The sequence below is a fragment of the Aspergillus foveolatus genome, assembly GCF_047715535.1.
Source record: "Aspergillus foveolatus strain CBS 279.81 unplaced genomic scaffold BDW70scaffold_58, whole genome shotgun sequence".
NCBI lineage: Eukaryota > Fungi > Ascomycota > Eurotiomycetes > Eurotiales > Aspergillaceae > Aspergillus > Aspergillus foveolatus.
Genome location: NW_027396122.1, coordinates 130,745 through 147,150, shown reverse-complemented (window position 1 = coordinate 147,150; position 16,406 = coordinate 130,745). Strand labels below are relative to the sequence as shown.

At 48.4% G+C, this 16,406-nt stretch overlaps 6 protein-coding genes across 6 annotated transcripts; 3 read left to right on the top strand and 3 right to left on the bottom strand.

Moving 5' to 3' along the window:
- The first annotated feature begins 218 nt into the window (after positions 1–218).
- BDW70DRAFT_142363 (uncharacterized protein) lies at positions 219–1,300 on the top strand. Its single transcript, XM_073737917.1, has one exon. It carries the CDS (start codon positions 252–254, stop codon positions 1,017–1,019), a length of 768 nt encoding a protein of 255 aa, XP_073592951.1. The 5' UTR covers positions 219–251; the 3' UTR covers positions 1,020–1,300.
- Positions 1,301–3,584: 2,284 nt separating this feature from the next.
- On the bottom strand, positions 3,585–4,656 carry BDW70DRAFT_170606 (uncharacterized protein; the record flags this gene model as incomplete). Its single annotated transcript, XM_073742973.1, has 1 exon — positions 3,585–4,656. The coding sequence occupies exon 1, from the start codon at positions 4,422–4,424 to the stop codon at positions 3,585–3,587; it is 840 nt and encodes a 279-aa protein (XP_073592950.1). The 5' UTR covers positions 4,425–4,656.
- A 3,262-nt stretch (positions 4,657–7,918) lies between these two features.
- Positions 7,919–9,842, bottom strand: BDW70DRAFT_100448 (glycoside hydrolase family 16 protein). The gene is made up of 3 exons (XM_073734274.1): positions 9,402–9,842; positions 9,060–9,340; positions 7,919–8,973 (listed from the first exon to the last, which is right to left on the bottom strand). Exons 1-3 carry the CDS (start codon positions 9,493–9,495, stop codon positions 8,074–8,076), a joined length of 1,275 nt encoding a protein of 424 aa, XP_073592949.1. The 5' UTR covers positions 9,496–9,842; the 3' UTR covers positions 7,919–8,073.
- A 2,188-nt stretch (positions 9,843–12,030) lies between these two features.
- Positions 12,031–12,821, bottom strand: BDW70DRAFT_142347 (uncharacterized protein; the record flags this gene model as incomplete). Its single annotated transcript, XM_073737916.1, has 2 exons — positions 12,685–12,821; positions 12,031–12,634 (listed from the first exon to the last, which is right to left on the bottom strand). Coding segments are annotated over exons 1-2 (623 nt in total), but the record flags the coding sequence as incomplete, so codon positions are not given.
- BDW70DRAFT_100373 (esterase/lipase family protein) lies at positions 12,789–14,168 on the top strand. Its single transcript, XM_073734272.1, has 4 exons — positions 12,789–13,423; positions 13,485–13,707; positions 13,755–13,814; positions 13,876–14,168. The coding sequence occupies exons 1-4, from the start codon at positions 13,002–13,004 to the stop codon at positions 13,984–13,986; spliced, it is 816 nt and encodes a 271-aa protein (XP_073592947.1). The 5' UTR covers positions 12,789–13,001; the 3' UTR covers positions 13,987–14,168.
- BDW70DRAFT_142339 (NACHT domain-containing protein) lies at positions 14,137–15,987 on the top strand. The gene is made up of 5 exons (XM_073737915.1): positions 14,137–14,443; positions 14,486–14,488; positions 14,524–14,548; positions 14,616–15,718; positions 15,784–15,987. Exons 1-5 carry the CDS (start codon positions 14,256–14,258, stop codon positions 15,815–15,817), a joined length of 1,353 nt encoding a protein of 450 aa, XP_073592946.1. The 5' UTR covers positions 14,137–14,255; the 3' UTR covers positions 15,818–15,987.
- The last annotated feature ends 419 nt before the right edge of the window (positions 15,988–16,406 follow it).

The following is a 16,406-nucleotide window of genomic DNA, read 5'->3' as shown; positions in this document are numbered from 1 at the left end:
TAGCCCTGAAGCAGGACCGAGTGCCTGGGAGCTGGGCCTCTAGGGCTCCATCTGGCCACTGAGAGTCCTGCTTGGCAGCTCAGCCCAACCTCAGCTCCACCAGATCCAAAGGCTCAGCAGGCGCTGCATCGCACCGAAAAGGGGTTAGTATGATTCCCTCTGCGTCATATAAGAAACTCGAGCCATGACAGATCCAAGCAACTAAGCGACAGAACTGCTTTCAATAGAATACTGAATCAAAATCAATCAATATGGACACAAAAATGGGCCACAATGGATATTCTGCCAATACTCACCCGACCTGGGGCCAGGAACCTCAATACGGGCACCCTCATCAGCCCTACCAACAGCCCTACCAACCCTACCAACAAGAGTACCCTGCGCAGCCTCCAGCCCAGTATCCACCACCCCAGCATGGCTACTCTCAGTCCTCGATGCCAGCCTGGGACTTGACTCCGCAATCGTACCCCCGTGGCCTCGAGGTCTCTTTCACCAGCTGGTCCGGCCGGCACATGCGTGTCACAGAGGGCACCCACGAAGGGCCCCTCGTCTACACAGCCGATCTCAAGACCCGCCGGCCACACATGCTCTTTCAAGCGGCCGGGACCGCTCGTCTCCCCGCAACGGTAGTCTTCCACAACTTCAGCCGCACCATCGATATCACCATCAACGGCGAGGAATTGCCGATGCGCCCAACAAGCCATTGGAAGCACAAGTACGGCTTCAATTCGCGTGCTCTCCAGGGAAAGCACCTTATTTGGAAACGGAGCAAGGGTTGGACAGGGATGAATCTGGAGTGTGTGGATGAGAATGGCGTCGTCTTTGCTAAGTGGATGGCGCACACTGGCTGGAGCGTGAAGAAGTCGGGCCGGCTCGAGATCTACGAGCCTGCCGCGGTCGCTGGGAAGGAAGTCGCCGATGAGTTGGTTGTAACGGGGCTGGCCAATGTCTATCTGCTGCAGATACAGACGAATAGTGCAAACGCAGCTGCTGGCAGTGCTGGTGCGGTTTCCGCTTGATGTGTTTCTGTTTCCTTCTTCTTTTCTTTTCTTTCTCTGCTATGCTCACTTATTTCCCTTTATTTCTCTCTACTTTTCTTTTCTTTGTTTATTTTTGTTTGTTCTTGCTTGCGCCTGGCCGCTCTTTCTTCTTGGGTGTTGGAGTTTGGCTACTTGATATCCGCGTTTTCTCAGTCTGTAATATATATAGACTTGTATATTAGTTTATCTTATCAGTGTCATGAGGGCTCAAGAAAGCCCAATGATCTAGGGAATCAACATACAAATCATAGACTTTCCAATTCCTCTAAATCCAATAATTTCGAGACTGAACTGCGCAGCCGCGCCATGATCCCTCAAATGTTCGAGCTCGTAAGCCAAAAGCAACCTGCTCGAAAGATTATCCAAGTCGCTGGATAAGAGTCGAGAACTCTCTATCTGGATCTCTTGTAGTAATCTAGATACTTACAACACTACCTAACTGGTCTATGAAGTTGTTTTGATATGACGTAGTTGGCAGAAACCCTTTCCTCGACACCTGTGATTGCATGCTCCTAGACAACGGTAATAAGAAGATCGAAATCTGGGGCTATCCGGCCTATGCCCCAGGTGCCAAGCCCTCGAGAAACAGTGACAGCCCACGAAGTCGAAGCAGAGACGCGAGACATGCCTGGTGGTAGCATGCAACTTAAGGGGTGGCAAGCGCAGGATACAGGGGAGGTCGAAACCAGTATCACCCCTTGGAGCGGTCGTTTTCTATTCCAAACCCTATGCCAAGAACGCGCTTAGTCTATCTAATAATATTCCGAGAAACTCTATTTAGCACAGTGTATGGTATGGTAAACTATGTCGCATGATTTCCCAAGGCAGTATAATCCTGGTTTTGGAGATATGAGTGAGACCAGGACGATTTTGGTTTCCTGGCGCCACGTTGCACGCGATCTCAGCGATCAATCCTCCCGGAAGATCATGTCGATTATCAGCATGGCGCCCCCACCCGCTGCGTCCATAGGCAAATGACTTACATTATGATAGTGAGCAGCGACCATAATGCTCCGCGGATAGCAAAAGCAGCCGGTTGCCATAAATAGACCATCAAAAGACATTGCTCGCATGTGTGACTGTTTAGTAGCTTAACAGCACCTCCTAATAAAGGGGGATGACCACGAAGTATTACACCGCTCGTGATTCAAGTCCTCTGCAATCACTTACTTGAGAAGTCTCAGCTGTATCTGGATAAGATTATAGTCTTTCTATGGGATGAATTTGACGTTCTGGTCTCGCAATCCAGTATTCGTCGTGTACTAAAAACTGCAGGTTGGTCAATGAAGGCTGCTAGGCAAAAAGCCAAAGAGCACAACGCAGACCTACGTGACGCCTACTTTCATTATATATCCGACTTCTCCTCTTATCAGCTTGTTTATGTGGATGAATCTGGGTGAAATAAACAGATAGGCTTTCAAAAGACTGGTTGGTCTCCTCGTGGCACAACGCCGTCTCAAATTACCAAATTCTACCCGGACCAACAGTACCAGATTCCCCCAGAATATGCACAGAATGGAATTGTCTTATCCTGTGTCTTCAGGGCTCAACGGACGCCTCTTTCTCTAATGACTTTATTCACAAGCTACTCCAGTATACCAAACCATTTCCAGGCGAGAAATCTGCTATTGCCATGGACAATGCTTCCTTTAACCGTTCAAATGAGATTGAACAAATATGTTTAGAAGCAGGCGTCAAGCTCGTGTACCTGCCCCCATATTCGCCGGATTTAAATCCGATTGAGGAACTCTTTGCTGAGCTGAAGGCCTTTATCCAGCAACATTGGCAATCCATTGAAGAAAATCCTGACCAAGGCTTCAGCACGTTTCTTGAGTGGTGTATTGATATGGTTGGTAGATTAACCCTACTGGGGTTTTTAGGGGATAACAGGACTTGATGGTTGATGGTTTGGATAGGGCGAAGGGGAGGGAAGGAATCATTTTAGCCCAGTTCAGATTTAGCAGCACTTAGGTTACTGGGATAATACCTATACCTATGGTACCTAGAGTTACGGCCTTGTGTCACAGGCTATGGTCTGGATCTTGGTTGTCGGCCATGCCCTCAACCTGGTGCTAAATAAGGTTTCTGCAACACCAGTGTACAGCCTCAGAATTGCAGCCTCCTCGGAATTGCGGCATCGTAGGAAAAGAGATCCGTCGGCATGCAAGTCCGGGAAGTCGGAAGTCTTGACGTATGATTGGGAGAGGTTGATAAAAGGGAGGAGGAAGTTATCTGCGCTTCTATCTCTTGTTTCTTTCTCTAAGCTTGTGATATGCGTGAATACAGGACAGCTAGTTGAAAACAATACTACCTACGCCCGTTACACCTTGGACTCGGTTCGGGGGAAATGTACCCGACCCTGTTAAGCAGGGATAGTCAAAGATCGGATACCGGTATGCATGACGAGTTCTCAATTAATCTCTAGGGAGACAACAGCAGTGACCTAGAGGGTAAAGAGAGACTGTTTTATTTACAGATAGACAAAAGCAGGATTCACATCCGCACACGAACACTTTGATACCCCTAATCCGAGAAGAAGACTCTCTAATTGATCTTATAAAACCCCCTCAACCCATCAAACAACTTCCCAAAAACACCCCCGTGCCACCCCCTCACCTCCTCCCACTCCTCCCGCGGCAAACAAACACTAAACATCCTCAACCAACCCCCTACAATGAAATCCGCATAGCAGGGTTTGTCCCCCAAGATAAACGGCCCCGTCTGATCACGAACAAACAGCCTTGCCAGATCCCCCAGAGTCCCCTCAAAAGAGGCCATGATCCCCCGTCTCGCCTCACCAGTGACATTGAACGCCTCAAACGAGGGCATCCCCGCCCGCCGACAGAACTCCGCCTTCGACGCCTCCGCAGTCTCCGGGTTGAACGGTAACCCCATGACGTTGAGGATCGTGTGCGCAGTAAACGCGGCGTCAACATGCGTGTTGAATTCAGCGTAGCGGATGTACTTCTCCAGTCTCGCAACCTCACTAAGCTCAGAAAGCGGAACGAGCATGGCCGTATTGCTAGTCCGGAAATCCAGCTCTACACCCTGAGGAAACAAGTCCCCGCCAGCACTGGGATATGTCTCGTGCATGTACACCGCGATATCGAAAGAATCGCCGATTTTGGAGTTTGTGGCGCTGTCAACAAGTATAGGGAGGGTGTAGAATTCGCTCCCATCGGCGAATTTGCGGCCTGCGGGAATGCCCAGCGATTTGCGGGTTTTGGCAATGTCTGGCAGGTCGACCCACGTTGTTTTGTAGGGGATGGACTTAAAGTTTAGGGTTTGGCGGGTTTTTGTTGGGTTGGGGGAGCAGGCGTACTCCTGTACGGGCTCGCGCATCAGGATGTCGTAGACGGTCAGTGTGGGAGTGGAAGTAGACATTGTGCATCAGGCGGCCGGCGAGGATCAGTATGGGGTGGATATATGAGAAGTTTTGAGAATGTTGTAATCTCTGCCAATCTGTAGATGAGGGATGTTGACAAAGGGCGGATGGAGGGGCCGCAAATGTCGTCAAAATAAGGTAACCCCCGCCCTAGACCCTAAGCCTTCTATCATGTGGAACATGCATTTTATGCATCGAGTTATGCTGTACTATTCTCTGAGCATGCACTTGATAGCATTAGTGCGACCTTATTACTGTATAGAGCTCTGTTTATCTTTCTAAACACGTACCAAGGTGCTTATTCAAGCTTGTTATTACGCCATACCAGTAAGCCGCACACTAAGCGGGGAGACCTCGTTTGACTAGATTAATGGTGAGATCATCCGTCCAAGTATACTTTGCCTCCCAGATGAAGTGCTGCGCATGTCTTTGGTCCATCACCTAAACGAACTGTCGAGGTGGTAGAGTAATCAAATCAGGCAACTAGAAAGCTGCTCGGTCGCTATGGACACTCACTTCAAAACTTTTAGCCTCGGATGCTTCTAGCTTTCGACGGTGCCGTCCCACGAACGCGTGGCGGCGAAGCCTCGACGCGTCTACGCCCACGCCAGCATTCAGTGGTGACCTAGTGCGAGCTTTCTGTTTTTCAGCCATGGCGGCTAATTATTCGACCGGATAAACCTGGATCGTAGAATGGAGATGATTGGAGGCTCATGGGTTGAGAAGAGTTTGTTGAAGGGTTCGAAACCTCTGATCCATTGATCTATCTTGGCGGTTAGCTACAAAAGGCATATTGTGGTTCACGTGACCAGCTAGCTATCAGCTCACGGCTATGATATCCCCGACAGAGTTTACAGCCATATGACTTTCCTGGCTGATATTTGTTCTGCCGTTCCGGGCAGTCAATTAGCAGAAAAGCAAGCAAATGACGAGAGATAAGTTAATGAATTACGAATGCTGACCTAAGCTAAACCTTCACAAGAGTTTGCATAAGTAAAAGATAAGAAAGTCCGGCCCCGCCAGTTAATTAGAGAGGACTTCATATGCACCATCCTCCTCAATTGGCCTCTTCCGCTTGCGCTGCTTGAGCTATTTCTTGGTATCCTTAACAGATCTGTCAGCGACCCCAAATCTCACGTCCTCCTGAACAAGGAAATCTGGCCAAATTTAGGATTATGGAGCTGAGCAAGGTCAAGACAATTCTCTGCCATGACATCACGTGCCCTTCTAATATTGTCCTTGAAGTTCTCAGTGCTCACTTTCGCCAGGTGAATTGGTATATTCTTCCACTGCCTCTTTAATTGAGGGTGTCTAGATTAATAGGCGAAATAGGGGTCGTACTATCCACCTCATCATAGGAACTGTTTGACACTCACATCGCTGGTTTGGACTGACATTTATGCTGATTGAGGGCAGTATCAATGCACTTGGAGAGGATTGGGAGCCTTCTGTTGTTTTTTAATTTGATACCACTCTTCCGCGTACAGTTGGTCTCGGATCATATCAGAAACATTGTCATGAGTTTCCAGGTACCCCCTTGCTCCACATACTTGACCAAGGCCTTCATATTATGTGTTCTTATTTTTTATTGCTTCTTTCCCACCGGACCTAGCCAGCAGTCTGCCCTTCACGGTGGCAAGGTGGTCCAGGGCAGCGCATCTTTTTATATACGTCGTGCCAGATCGAGGGTTGTTCCGACGACTCCTTGGCACTTACCTCTGCTTGTGAAGTTCGCGCAGCATCCTGTTAGTTGTTGAGGTATTCCCTCTTTTGTCAGTCCTTGATGAAGTTGAGGTATTGTCCTCTATATAGTGGATAGAAACCTAAGTCTGAGCTTCTTGCCCTGGCAAAATAGATTCTCCCACCGCAGAGGCTGTATCTTAATAGGCATCTAATCAACGCCTGTACCTTCAAACTGCTTAGTAAGGTCACGCTGTGAGTGTTTGTTCATGGCAACAACAACAGTAATATCATCTGGGTGTACTTGTTGGTTACAAGCTTTCTTTTGGTGTATAATACGTTCAGCCTTTTCTTTTTATTTTTCCCAATACAAACTAGGCTTGAAAACCAGGTCTTGTTCGGTGTCCTAGCTAAGACTCGGTTATTAAGGGTCACCTTCCATTCAATGAGATAGCTTATAGACCGTGTCCCCATTATCTGATACTTCCGGGTTGGCTCGGGTGTCATCAAGGAAGCCAAGGCGGTCTAATATGGGCCGATGTAAGGGGGAGATTCGGTCACCGTGTGTATAGGTGGACGAGGGACAGGCCACAGATGACGTTCGTTCCGCGGCCGAAGTCGCCAGGGATAGGACAATACGAGGGGGTACGTTCCCACCCACTTATGTGGGTGGCAAAGTCGCTATTCGAGGGCACAAAGCTCCTTTCCTCGAGGCAGAAGATGTCACAGGCTATGGCCTGGATTTTGGTTGTCGGCCATGACCTCAACCAATGATCTCAGAGACCTAAATAATGTTCCAGCAACATTGGTATACAATCTCGAAATTTCAGCGCGCAGCTTCGGTAAAGAGATCTGTCGGCATACAGATCCGAAAAGTATTGACGTACGACCGGAAAAGGTTGATAAAAGGGAGGAGGAGGGATATTTGCGCTTCTATCTTTTGTTTCCTTCTCTAAGCTTGTGATACTCGTTTATACAGGACAGCTATGCAAACAATACTACCTACGCCCGTTACAGAGACGCCACGAGGATCCTAAATGTTGGCAACATACGGTGTTAGCTTATAACAGGATCATGCTACACAGAGCAATGCTGGTCCCTGGCAAGCAGAATATAATAATAAATAGAGTCATTGAAGCTATGTTAGTCAGTTTCTGCTCAGCGTTGCTGAACGCAGTGGCAAGATAGAACAGGTGGGAAGTTGACAGTTTGCCGTTTCAAGGGATCTGGCCACCCTGCCTGTTTGCACTACTTTGCATCGAGCTTCCAGGCGTCCAAGCTCAGGCAGAACTAGCGTTTTGGGCTTACCAAGGAATCACATGACATAGTTTCTGGTACGGTAACAGAGATACGTAATTACCAAAGGATTATTATTATTCCGATTATTCCTAAATCCGTACTAGCGGGTCTTGGTCTTACGGTTTCTGAAACGAGGCAAAACTTAGGGGGTGACAACTGGTAAAGACTCTCACTGTAAACCCATTTTTCTTCTCTGCCCATTCTTTGTCTGGGCCCAAGCTCTAAGTGTTTGTTATCATATTCTGTGCGTATAATGGCTGTAGTAAAAAACTTGCTTATATATGCAGAGAAATATTCGCCGGGCCGGTAGGTTGATACCGATGCAGCCGCATTTCGGCGAAGCCCAAGAAAGGTTAGCATCCAGGTTGTTCGAGCTGGCGGTCTAAATGAGCCGAGTGTAGTGGGCTGAGAAAGCGCAAATGAAGCGGTTTGAGGAACGAAGGACTTTTATTAACATGGGAATAACCAGAGACAATCTAGCCAAGGCAAACCATCCCATCGCGTGGAAATGTAGAAAATCAGAAGAAGCGTGCATCGAAAATACGAGGAGATGGTATAGTCATACATTCTAATAACCCGCATAGTCATAAAATGTTCATCATGAATCAGCATACAAAGCCTACATCAGCTTGCCCGCAAGACCGCCCAACTCGCGAGCATTCTACCACCCTAAAACTGCAAAAGCTCGCCTGCAGTGAAGAAGATCGCAAGTGCCGTAACACACAATCCTCCAAACGATGAGGACATAACACCTGGAGAAGTATTAAAGAATGCCGTCGGAGTGCTGGTGGCAGGGGTTGTCTGACTGATACTCGGACTAAGGGTTGACGTCGCGCCGCTGGTGGGGAAGAGCGAGGCGAAACTGCTGCTGGCGGCAGTTCCACTTCCACTGGCGCCTGAAGCCGGAGAGGATGTGCTCGAGGTCGATGTCGAGATCGTGCTTGTCCCTTCAGGAATCGGAATGAGCGCGGAACTAGAACGAGTGGTGGGACAGGGGATTGTGGTTGGAGTGAACGTCTGGCTCGAGTACACGGTTGTAGTCGAAGGCGCTAGAGACGTCGACGCCGGACTCATTGAGGGAGTAGGAGTGGAAGCGAGAGTGGATGCCGTACCTGAAGACGTGCCGTCTGTGCCATTGCTAGCCTGGATGCTCGTATAGGCTCCCGTCATATCCGTCCAGGTATAACTCTCGGCCGGGTTATAGTTGATGATACTGACACTCTCGACGTACATTGTGAACGGCCCAGCCGTATAGTCAGTCTCGCCTCCAGCCCACTGGATCGTGCCCTCTGAGTTGTTGGGGTCCCCGCCGGCCCAGATGCCGATGCGCACGCGCATAGGCGTCTGCGGGTAATTGGTGCCGTCGACGGCGTCTGCGTAGTTGAGAGTGCGGACAAGAGAACCGTCGACGTACCATTCTGTCTTGGAGGCTGTCCAGGAGAGACCGTAGGTATGGAACTCGGTGCTCGGATTGCTGACCGAGACGGTGGTGGCACGGTCGTAGGAGGTCGTATTGCCTTTGCCAAAGTAATTTGTGGTGATTTGGTTGTCAAAGGTGCTGATTTGCTCCTAGACACATCAAATCAGCATTATCTCATCGCCAATCCATGTCCCTTATGGTGACTTGTACTCGAACTCGGGAAGGGGAGAAATACCCAGTCAATCTCATCCAGATCATCACTCTCCAAGATCGCAGTGCTGATGATCCCCGTCCCATTGGCAGCGCGCATCTTGACCTCGACATAGCCGAAGAAGATGTAAAATTCTGTCTCAATGGTCGGGGCATCGCCCTGCTCGTTTATCGTAAACGCAGCACCGAGCGAGGTGCTCGGTACAGCACCAGACGTCACGTTCCAGCCGTCAAAGGCCGAGTCGCCAGACGTGAAGTCAGTTGTGAAGCTCCATTGCGCGAGCCCTGTATCTGCGGGGCAGGTCTCTGCTCATCGACATCCATGCGTAAGTACCAGTCCAGTGCTGGTGTCGGATGGGGCCCATACCCTCTGTAGGGTTACAATCAGTATATGTCTGCGCAAGGCACGACTGAATCGCTGCTATCGCCGCAATGGCGGCCCATCTCAAATTCGACCTCATAGTATCGTAAATAAAAAAGATCGTCCTTTAAAAAAAATGAAACCTATTGTCTGATTATGAGTGCTGCCTGGCTCTGGTGCACTTATATATAACCGGAGCCATCTCCCAGCGGTGGGCAAACTTTCCCACATCTGGCTGCGGAATCCACCTCACAGTCCATTGACTATAGTCTACAGTGTATGTTTGTATGTAGAGTAGTTATCTCCGACTCCGATTTGCCGGGCTGTCAAGTGCACCGAGTTGAATACTGAGATCGATCCATCACCGTCTCCACCCTAAAAGCTTTTGTGGACGCTGACGATTCGGCTTGCGTGGCGGGCCCCAGTGGCAGACGCGACCTGCAGTATGGTTGGTCAGGGCCATGGAAGCCGGTTCTGACACTGTCAACAGGTGGCTGGTGCGGATTTATCGAACTTATCTTATGACTTGAATAATGTGCTGTGGAAGGCTACGAGGCGACTACGTAACTGACTCGATGTCTGCGCAACCGCAATGGGTTTCCGCATCCGGCTCGGAGGTTCGTTCCACACTTGTATAGACAATGGAAAGGCCTTAAGCGAAGCCAGTCTCACTCGTCGATAACTGCAAATAAATTACTCACCATCCACGCGGTGGCATGATGACTGCCTGCGCGCGACGAACAAGTGCCAAGGCACCTGATGTTCAGGAACACGTACTCCGTGCTCTAGGCCAGCACCACCAGCCACCGAACAGGTTAAGAGGACCTAATAGTTGACTTTCCTCGCCATTTAGAAGTTGATCGAGACTCCAAATGCTCGGCATCTGCTGCGTCCGCACCTGCTCGTTCGGAATTAGCATCGCCGTTCAATCCCGGTAATGGTCATCTGGTACTATAGTCCTAGCTATGTATCAGCAATCTGCATGCATGGCGTCTCAAACGACGTCAACGGTAGAAGATTCCGGCCTCTTCCCAGCCTGCTGCTGTCTCGGAGCTCCATTGAACGGGGCTGGGCTGGGACTGGAGGCTGGAGTTCGAGCCTAATGCTCGGACCAGCAGTCCACAACACTCCACAGTGACCCGCGGTTCGTCAACAACGATGATGAATCGTTAGAAGATACGCACGAAATGTCGGTCTTGCAAGGCAGGCGTGCCTTTGGATCTGGACCTGACATGGGATCTCAGCAGTTGAACCTCTGATCTAGCGAGTCTATTTTACCCCGTCGTCTCGCCCTCGTAATAGCAGTCTACCTACTGCTTGTTGGCCTCGCAAAGATAGAGACCTAATTCTGGCTGAATCGGATGGGCAATGTCGGTTCCCACCATCGATCTGAAACCGACTCTTCCTGTAGGACAGTTCCAGATCCTGGGCAGCTCCCAGGACGAACTTGAAGAAACACACAGTCCGACTCGAAGGCCCCTTTCATGTTTTTAACAGACGAACGGGTTTGTAGTGCCATCTTGACATTGGTTGCAAGATGAAATTACAATGACCTTGCGAATGAGGAGGCGCCGTAATAGCTGGGCCGGGTGTATCTTTAGCTGTTACTGTATGGTTTGATTGTTTCAAATTTCTGCCTAACGCGATACTATTCACAACCGGTCCCAGCCGGAAATATAGACTTAACTGTTTGCAGGAAAACTAGGGCTCCGGAATTAGGGTTCTTGCCCCTCAACGCGTAGGATGGTTGACCATAATATACGTAGCAAACATACATACACACGGATTACCCAGATTGCCATCTAGAATGAACAGCATGCCACCGTGCTTCGCAAAAGTTGCCAGTATGCTTATTGCACTGCTCGGTAGACCACGTCTTGTCCATGCTGGCCTAACAAGCATCAGTGCTTTAATGCTCGAGGCGCTTCTTGACCGTCTTTTTGAGAAAAGCTTTCCAACTTTCGATGACTAACCGGCTTATCAATGTGTAGCGCTCTATAAGGCTTTTTAGAGCTGGTAGTGTTGCTGCCTTTGATTCCCCTAAACTCAAATATAAGTCTGGCTGGCAGAAGCTTGTCAATAGAATTCCACGCAGAGGGTCGACTAGTTCTCTCTTCTGCAGCAACATATGTACCACGTCCGGAAACCCTTAATTTCGCTATTTCAAAATCGATTAGGACTGGCTGGATAGAGTCAATCATGCTCTCACATTGGCTAATGAACAATCTCTCTGTCCAGAATCAGTCATTTGGAGGATCCGGTTTGCCCTTCCTCAAGGAGCCTTAGACGGTCTCGAATAGCATAGTTCCACTCCTTCACAACTTTATAGACCAAGGTGAAGAACAGTACCACAAGAATACTGCAGAAACAGAGCATTACTACCGCGCTGAACCAGAAAGCGACAGCAAGTGACGCACGATCGTACAATCCAGGATCCATCCCCTGAATTGCAATGGTAACCTGTAGACCACTAAGCAAGATCGAGACAGTTCCGGCTACAAATAATATCGGACCATAGAAACGAGCAAAATATTCCCCGTACTGGTATTGGACGCGTTGGAAATTCCACTTCCTTAAAAGCAGCGGTGCGTAGAAATTCAGTCTAGTCAGTCTGATCTCGCCGTAAGCGTAGCGGCCGGAGACATCTTTGTTAGATATCTTCGTAAGGTGCATTGCAAAGTTGCAAAACTGTTCCCATGTGACGTTTTTTGCAATGAGGTGCAAACTGGGTTCTTGTGCAATATAGAAGTCAAATTCCGATCTCACAAGGTATAGATATGTCCTGAGGAAGCCTAGAGCTGCCCGGCGAACACGTCTATAACGATCTCGAGCTAGGCCTTTTACATCATCTCGAAGATAGTCTCGCCAGAAAACGTGTGATGTGATATATCGAGGGAGGGGTTTCACAAAAATTCGATTGTGTATCCATACAAGGTGTAGTTTGGGATCCTCAGTCACGGTGATAGTTCGCCCCTTAACATATTGCCGATGAAGGGGAGAGATATTCCCGCAGTCCTGCTTTGACATCCACCAGAGTTTATCTGCCACCTGGTCCAATTCTGTTGAGCAGTACTCCCTCTCGAGAAAGTCCAACAGCCCACATTGATCCTGGAGTTGTATCAACGGATAGCCCGGCAGGCATTGTTTGGTACGGCAACTGGCGTCTAAGTCTGCGCTCAGCTGATTTGTAACAGGAAACAGTGGCTCGGCCACTCGAGTTTGCTTGGAAGCGGCCATCTGTATTTAGTAAGAACCTTCATGTTGAAGATAGAGAGTGATACAGTACCTTTTAGACTGGATAGTTTCATGTAAAAATGATCAGAATTCCGCACAACAGATGCGCCTTCTTCAGAATGAATTTTATAAAAGGTGGGCTCTTGGTTGTTTGCTACGCATATTATGAGGCTTAGAAATGCGTCAAATCATCTGTTGCCACATCTCTGCTAGTAAGAGCCAACCCCGCTCCAAAGGTCGCACAGAGTAAGCATCAGGTCTCCCTGCTGACTGTTACCTCTTGCAGCTTCCAAATGGACTGTCAGTGATCTTTAATTGTTACTCCCTCTTCGAACCTACCTAGATTCGGTATAAAATGGTAAGACCGCAGACATGGCTGAGCTAGATGGAAGTGTGTTATTTCTAAGTGCTTTCCTTGCCTTAATCTTCACTCTTTGGTGGCAGAGACCTATCCAGCGGCGGCCACCAAATAGGACATCGCAACAGAAGCGAGCCATTACCTTGCGTATCGAGCAGGTTCCGGTGGACAAACCAAAGGAGGATTTGGAAAGCGAGCTTCGAAGCCTACTTGTGGAAAATTTAACAAATGAAGATTATGCAATCTCCATTACACAACTCTCAATTGTACCGAGGGGCGAGAAGACGGCTTGTGCAACTGCCACCTTCAATACATCGATTCCACCGAAGGATCTTCTAGGAAAACTACGGCAAGCGAATCCCTGTCTTCAATATGAGTTTGATCTTGAATTCTATGGAATTACGCCACTCTATGAAGCCCCGACGCCAGAGGTCGAGTAAGTAAATCCACTCAGGACAAGAATGCCACCGCGCTTACGCATGCTTCTCAACATCCAGTGTGATTGCTGTCCCCGGGCTCGGAAGCCACGCAATTGGTTCCTGGAAGTCACCCAGCAGTCATCGCGTTTGGCTCCGGGACTTCCTGCCTGATGACGTGCCCAATATTCGAGTACTACTTTACGGCTATGACACCTCGCTTCTAGACAGTGACACGAAGGAATCGATCGAGGACCTAGGAAACCGTTTTCTAGAGTCAGTCAAGGCTTTTCGTTCAGACACTGTATGAACTCTTGACGCTGCCAAAAGACTATGGCTGACTTGGCCCAGACACGTCACCGTCCAATAATATTCATTGGCCATAGCTTAGGGGGTTTACTGATCAAAGAGGTACGGCTTTCTAGTTGCCCTCTTAGCAGACAACTAACTCCTCTTGCGTGGCAGGCACTAGTTCGTGCGCGCGAGAAATCTGATGACCAGGAAAACCTCGCTGTCTCTAAATCGTGCTATGGATTGCTGCTCTTTGGGGTTCCAAATCTTGGATTACGAAATGAGCAACTAAACAGTATTGTTCAAGGTCGGCCTAACAAACGCCTAATACAAGACTTGGTCGTTGACAATGATTCGGAGCCGTCTCCATTTTTGAAGAGGGTTTCTGACCACTTCGCCCGGTGTTGTATGGATCAGTACCGAGTCATATCATTCTTTGAGCGAAAACATAGCTCGACTGTACAGGTAGGATATTTAGTATGATGGAGCTGGACGATACTAATGATTGCTATGTAGCTCCAACCCAATGGAACCCTGGCAAAGAATGGACCTAAGGCATTTATGGTTACAGAAAAGTCGGCGACAAGTTTAGGGCTGACTGCGACACATAAAGAGGATAATATCCCTCTTAACACAGACCATTCAGGTCTTGTGAAGTACGAAACCAGGAGCCAGGAGGAGTACAGCATTGTAAAGGGGAGATTGAAAATACTTGTCACCGAAGCGAAACAGGAAGTCAGTAAACAGTTCAACGAGAGTATGTAGTTCCTTCAAATTGCAGCTGCCGAATCTGATTTTCTTTTACACCTTTTGCTTATAGTATTAACATGAAGACTGCAGCAGGGTCAAACTATGGTTCGTGAGATAACTTCCCCGAGTCACTACCCTAACGACGCTCGAAACTGCGCTAACTCACTGTAAGAGTTTACCAATGAGGACCAACAATGTCTGCAAAACCTACTCCTGAGCCATCCTGACAGTGACCGAAGACGTATTAAGGAAACAAAGGGTGGATTGCTTAACGATTCGTTTCGATGGATTTTGGAGACTGCCGAATATCAAGCATGGTTAAATAATTCAGGGAGCTCACTCCTCTGGATCAAGGGTGATGCTGGGAAGGGTAAAACCATGCTTATGATTGGCATCGTCGAGAAGCTGTCAAAGCTTGGATCATCCAAGTTGCCTACCTACTTCTTCTGCCAAGGAACCAATCCAAACCTGAACAACGCCACTGCTATCCTGCGAGGCTTGATCTATATATTGATTACCCAGCATCCGCACCTGATTCTCTATTTGCGCTCAAGATATAATACAGAAGGTCAACACCTGTTCAAAGGTCCAAATGCTTTCTATAGCCTGTCTGCTGTTTTCGAAAATCTGCTTAAAGACCTACAGAGATCCACAGTCCACCTTCTTGTTGATGCTCTCGATGAGTGTAAAGTGGACTTGGAAAAATTGCTGAATCTTATTGCGAAGACAATATCCATACCATCTGTCAAGGCCAAATGGATTGTCTCCAGCCGCAGCTTGGACCAGGCCGAGCAAATACCGGACTTTCACTGTCAAGCCAAGCAGCTTAGCCTTGAGGTCCACTCGGACTGTATTTTCAAGGCAATTGGGACATATATCAACTACAAAGTCTCCCGCCTGGGGATTATCAGCCAAGATCAAGGACTCCAAGAACAGGTCAGAGATCAACTCAGTCAAAAGTCTGATGGAACCTTTCTATGGGTGGCGCTCGTGATTGAAGAACTTCGCAAATGTAAGTTTAGGGATGATATCCTTGGTGTCCTCAAGGGAATCCCAGCAGGTCTTACTGGGCTCTATACTCAAATGGTAGAGCATATAGACCAGAAAGATATCTACCGTGACATCTGTATAACATTACTGTCAATGGCGGTTGTAGCCTACCGCCCGCTGCACTTATCTGAGATATGCCACTTGATCAAGAAGAAGTGGAAGGAGGAAGTAGAGACAGCAGTTGACCTGTGTGGGTCATTCCTTACGATCCGAGATGAATATGTCTATCTCATTCACCAGTCAGCAAAGGACTTCCTTGATTGCAACATTGTGGCTACTAGCATCTTACCAAAACACTCAGATATCCACCACAAAATATATAGCCGATCCCGAGAAACTCTCTCAACCAAACTCAAACGCGATATTTACAGTCTTGATGATCCAGGATTCTTAGTCCATGAGATCAAGACTCTTCGACTACATCCTGACCTGCTGTTTGACTTGCGATACAGTTGCACATATTGGTTGGACCATTTTCTTGATTCAATACACCCGGAAAGGCCTGAAGCATGGGATAGCCAAGTATCGGATTTCTTCAAGCAACATCTCCTCCACTGGTTGGAAAGTCTTGGCCATATTGGTGAGGTCCGGCATGGGATCTTAAGCCTTAGGAGGCTTGCGTCTTGTCAGAGCCAGCATCAGGCTATCTTCAGGGAAGCTGAAAGATTTGCAAGTACTAATGCTGTGATAATACAGGAGGCACCACTACAAGCATATAGTGCCGCACTTGTCTTCTGTCCACGAAAAGGTTTGAGTAAGAGACTCTACTGGGATCAGCGGCTTGATCTTATAAAGCAGGCATATATAATGCAGGAGTCCTGGGATCCATGTATACAGGTCCTTGAGGGCCATAAAGAGTGCGTCAACGCTGTGGCCTTCTCACCTGACGGGCAGACGGTGGCGTCCGCTTCC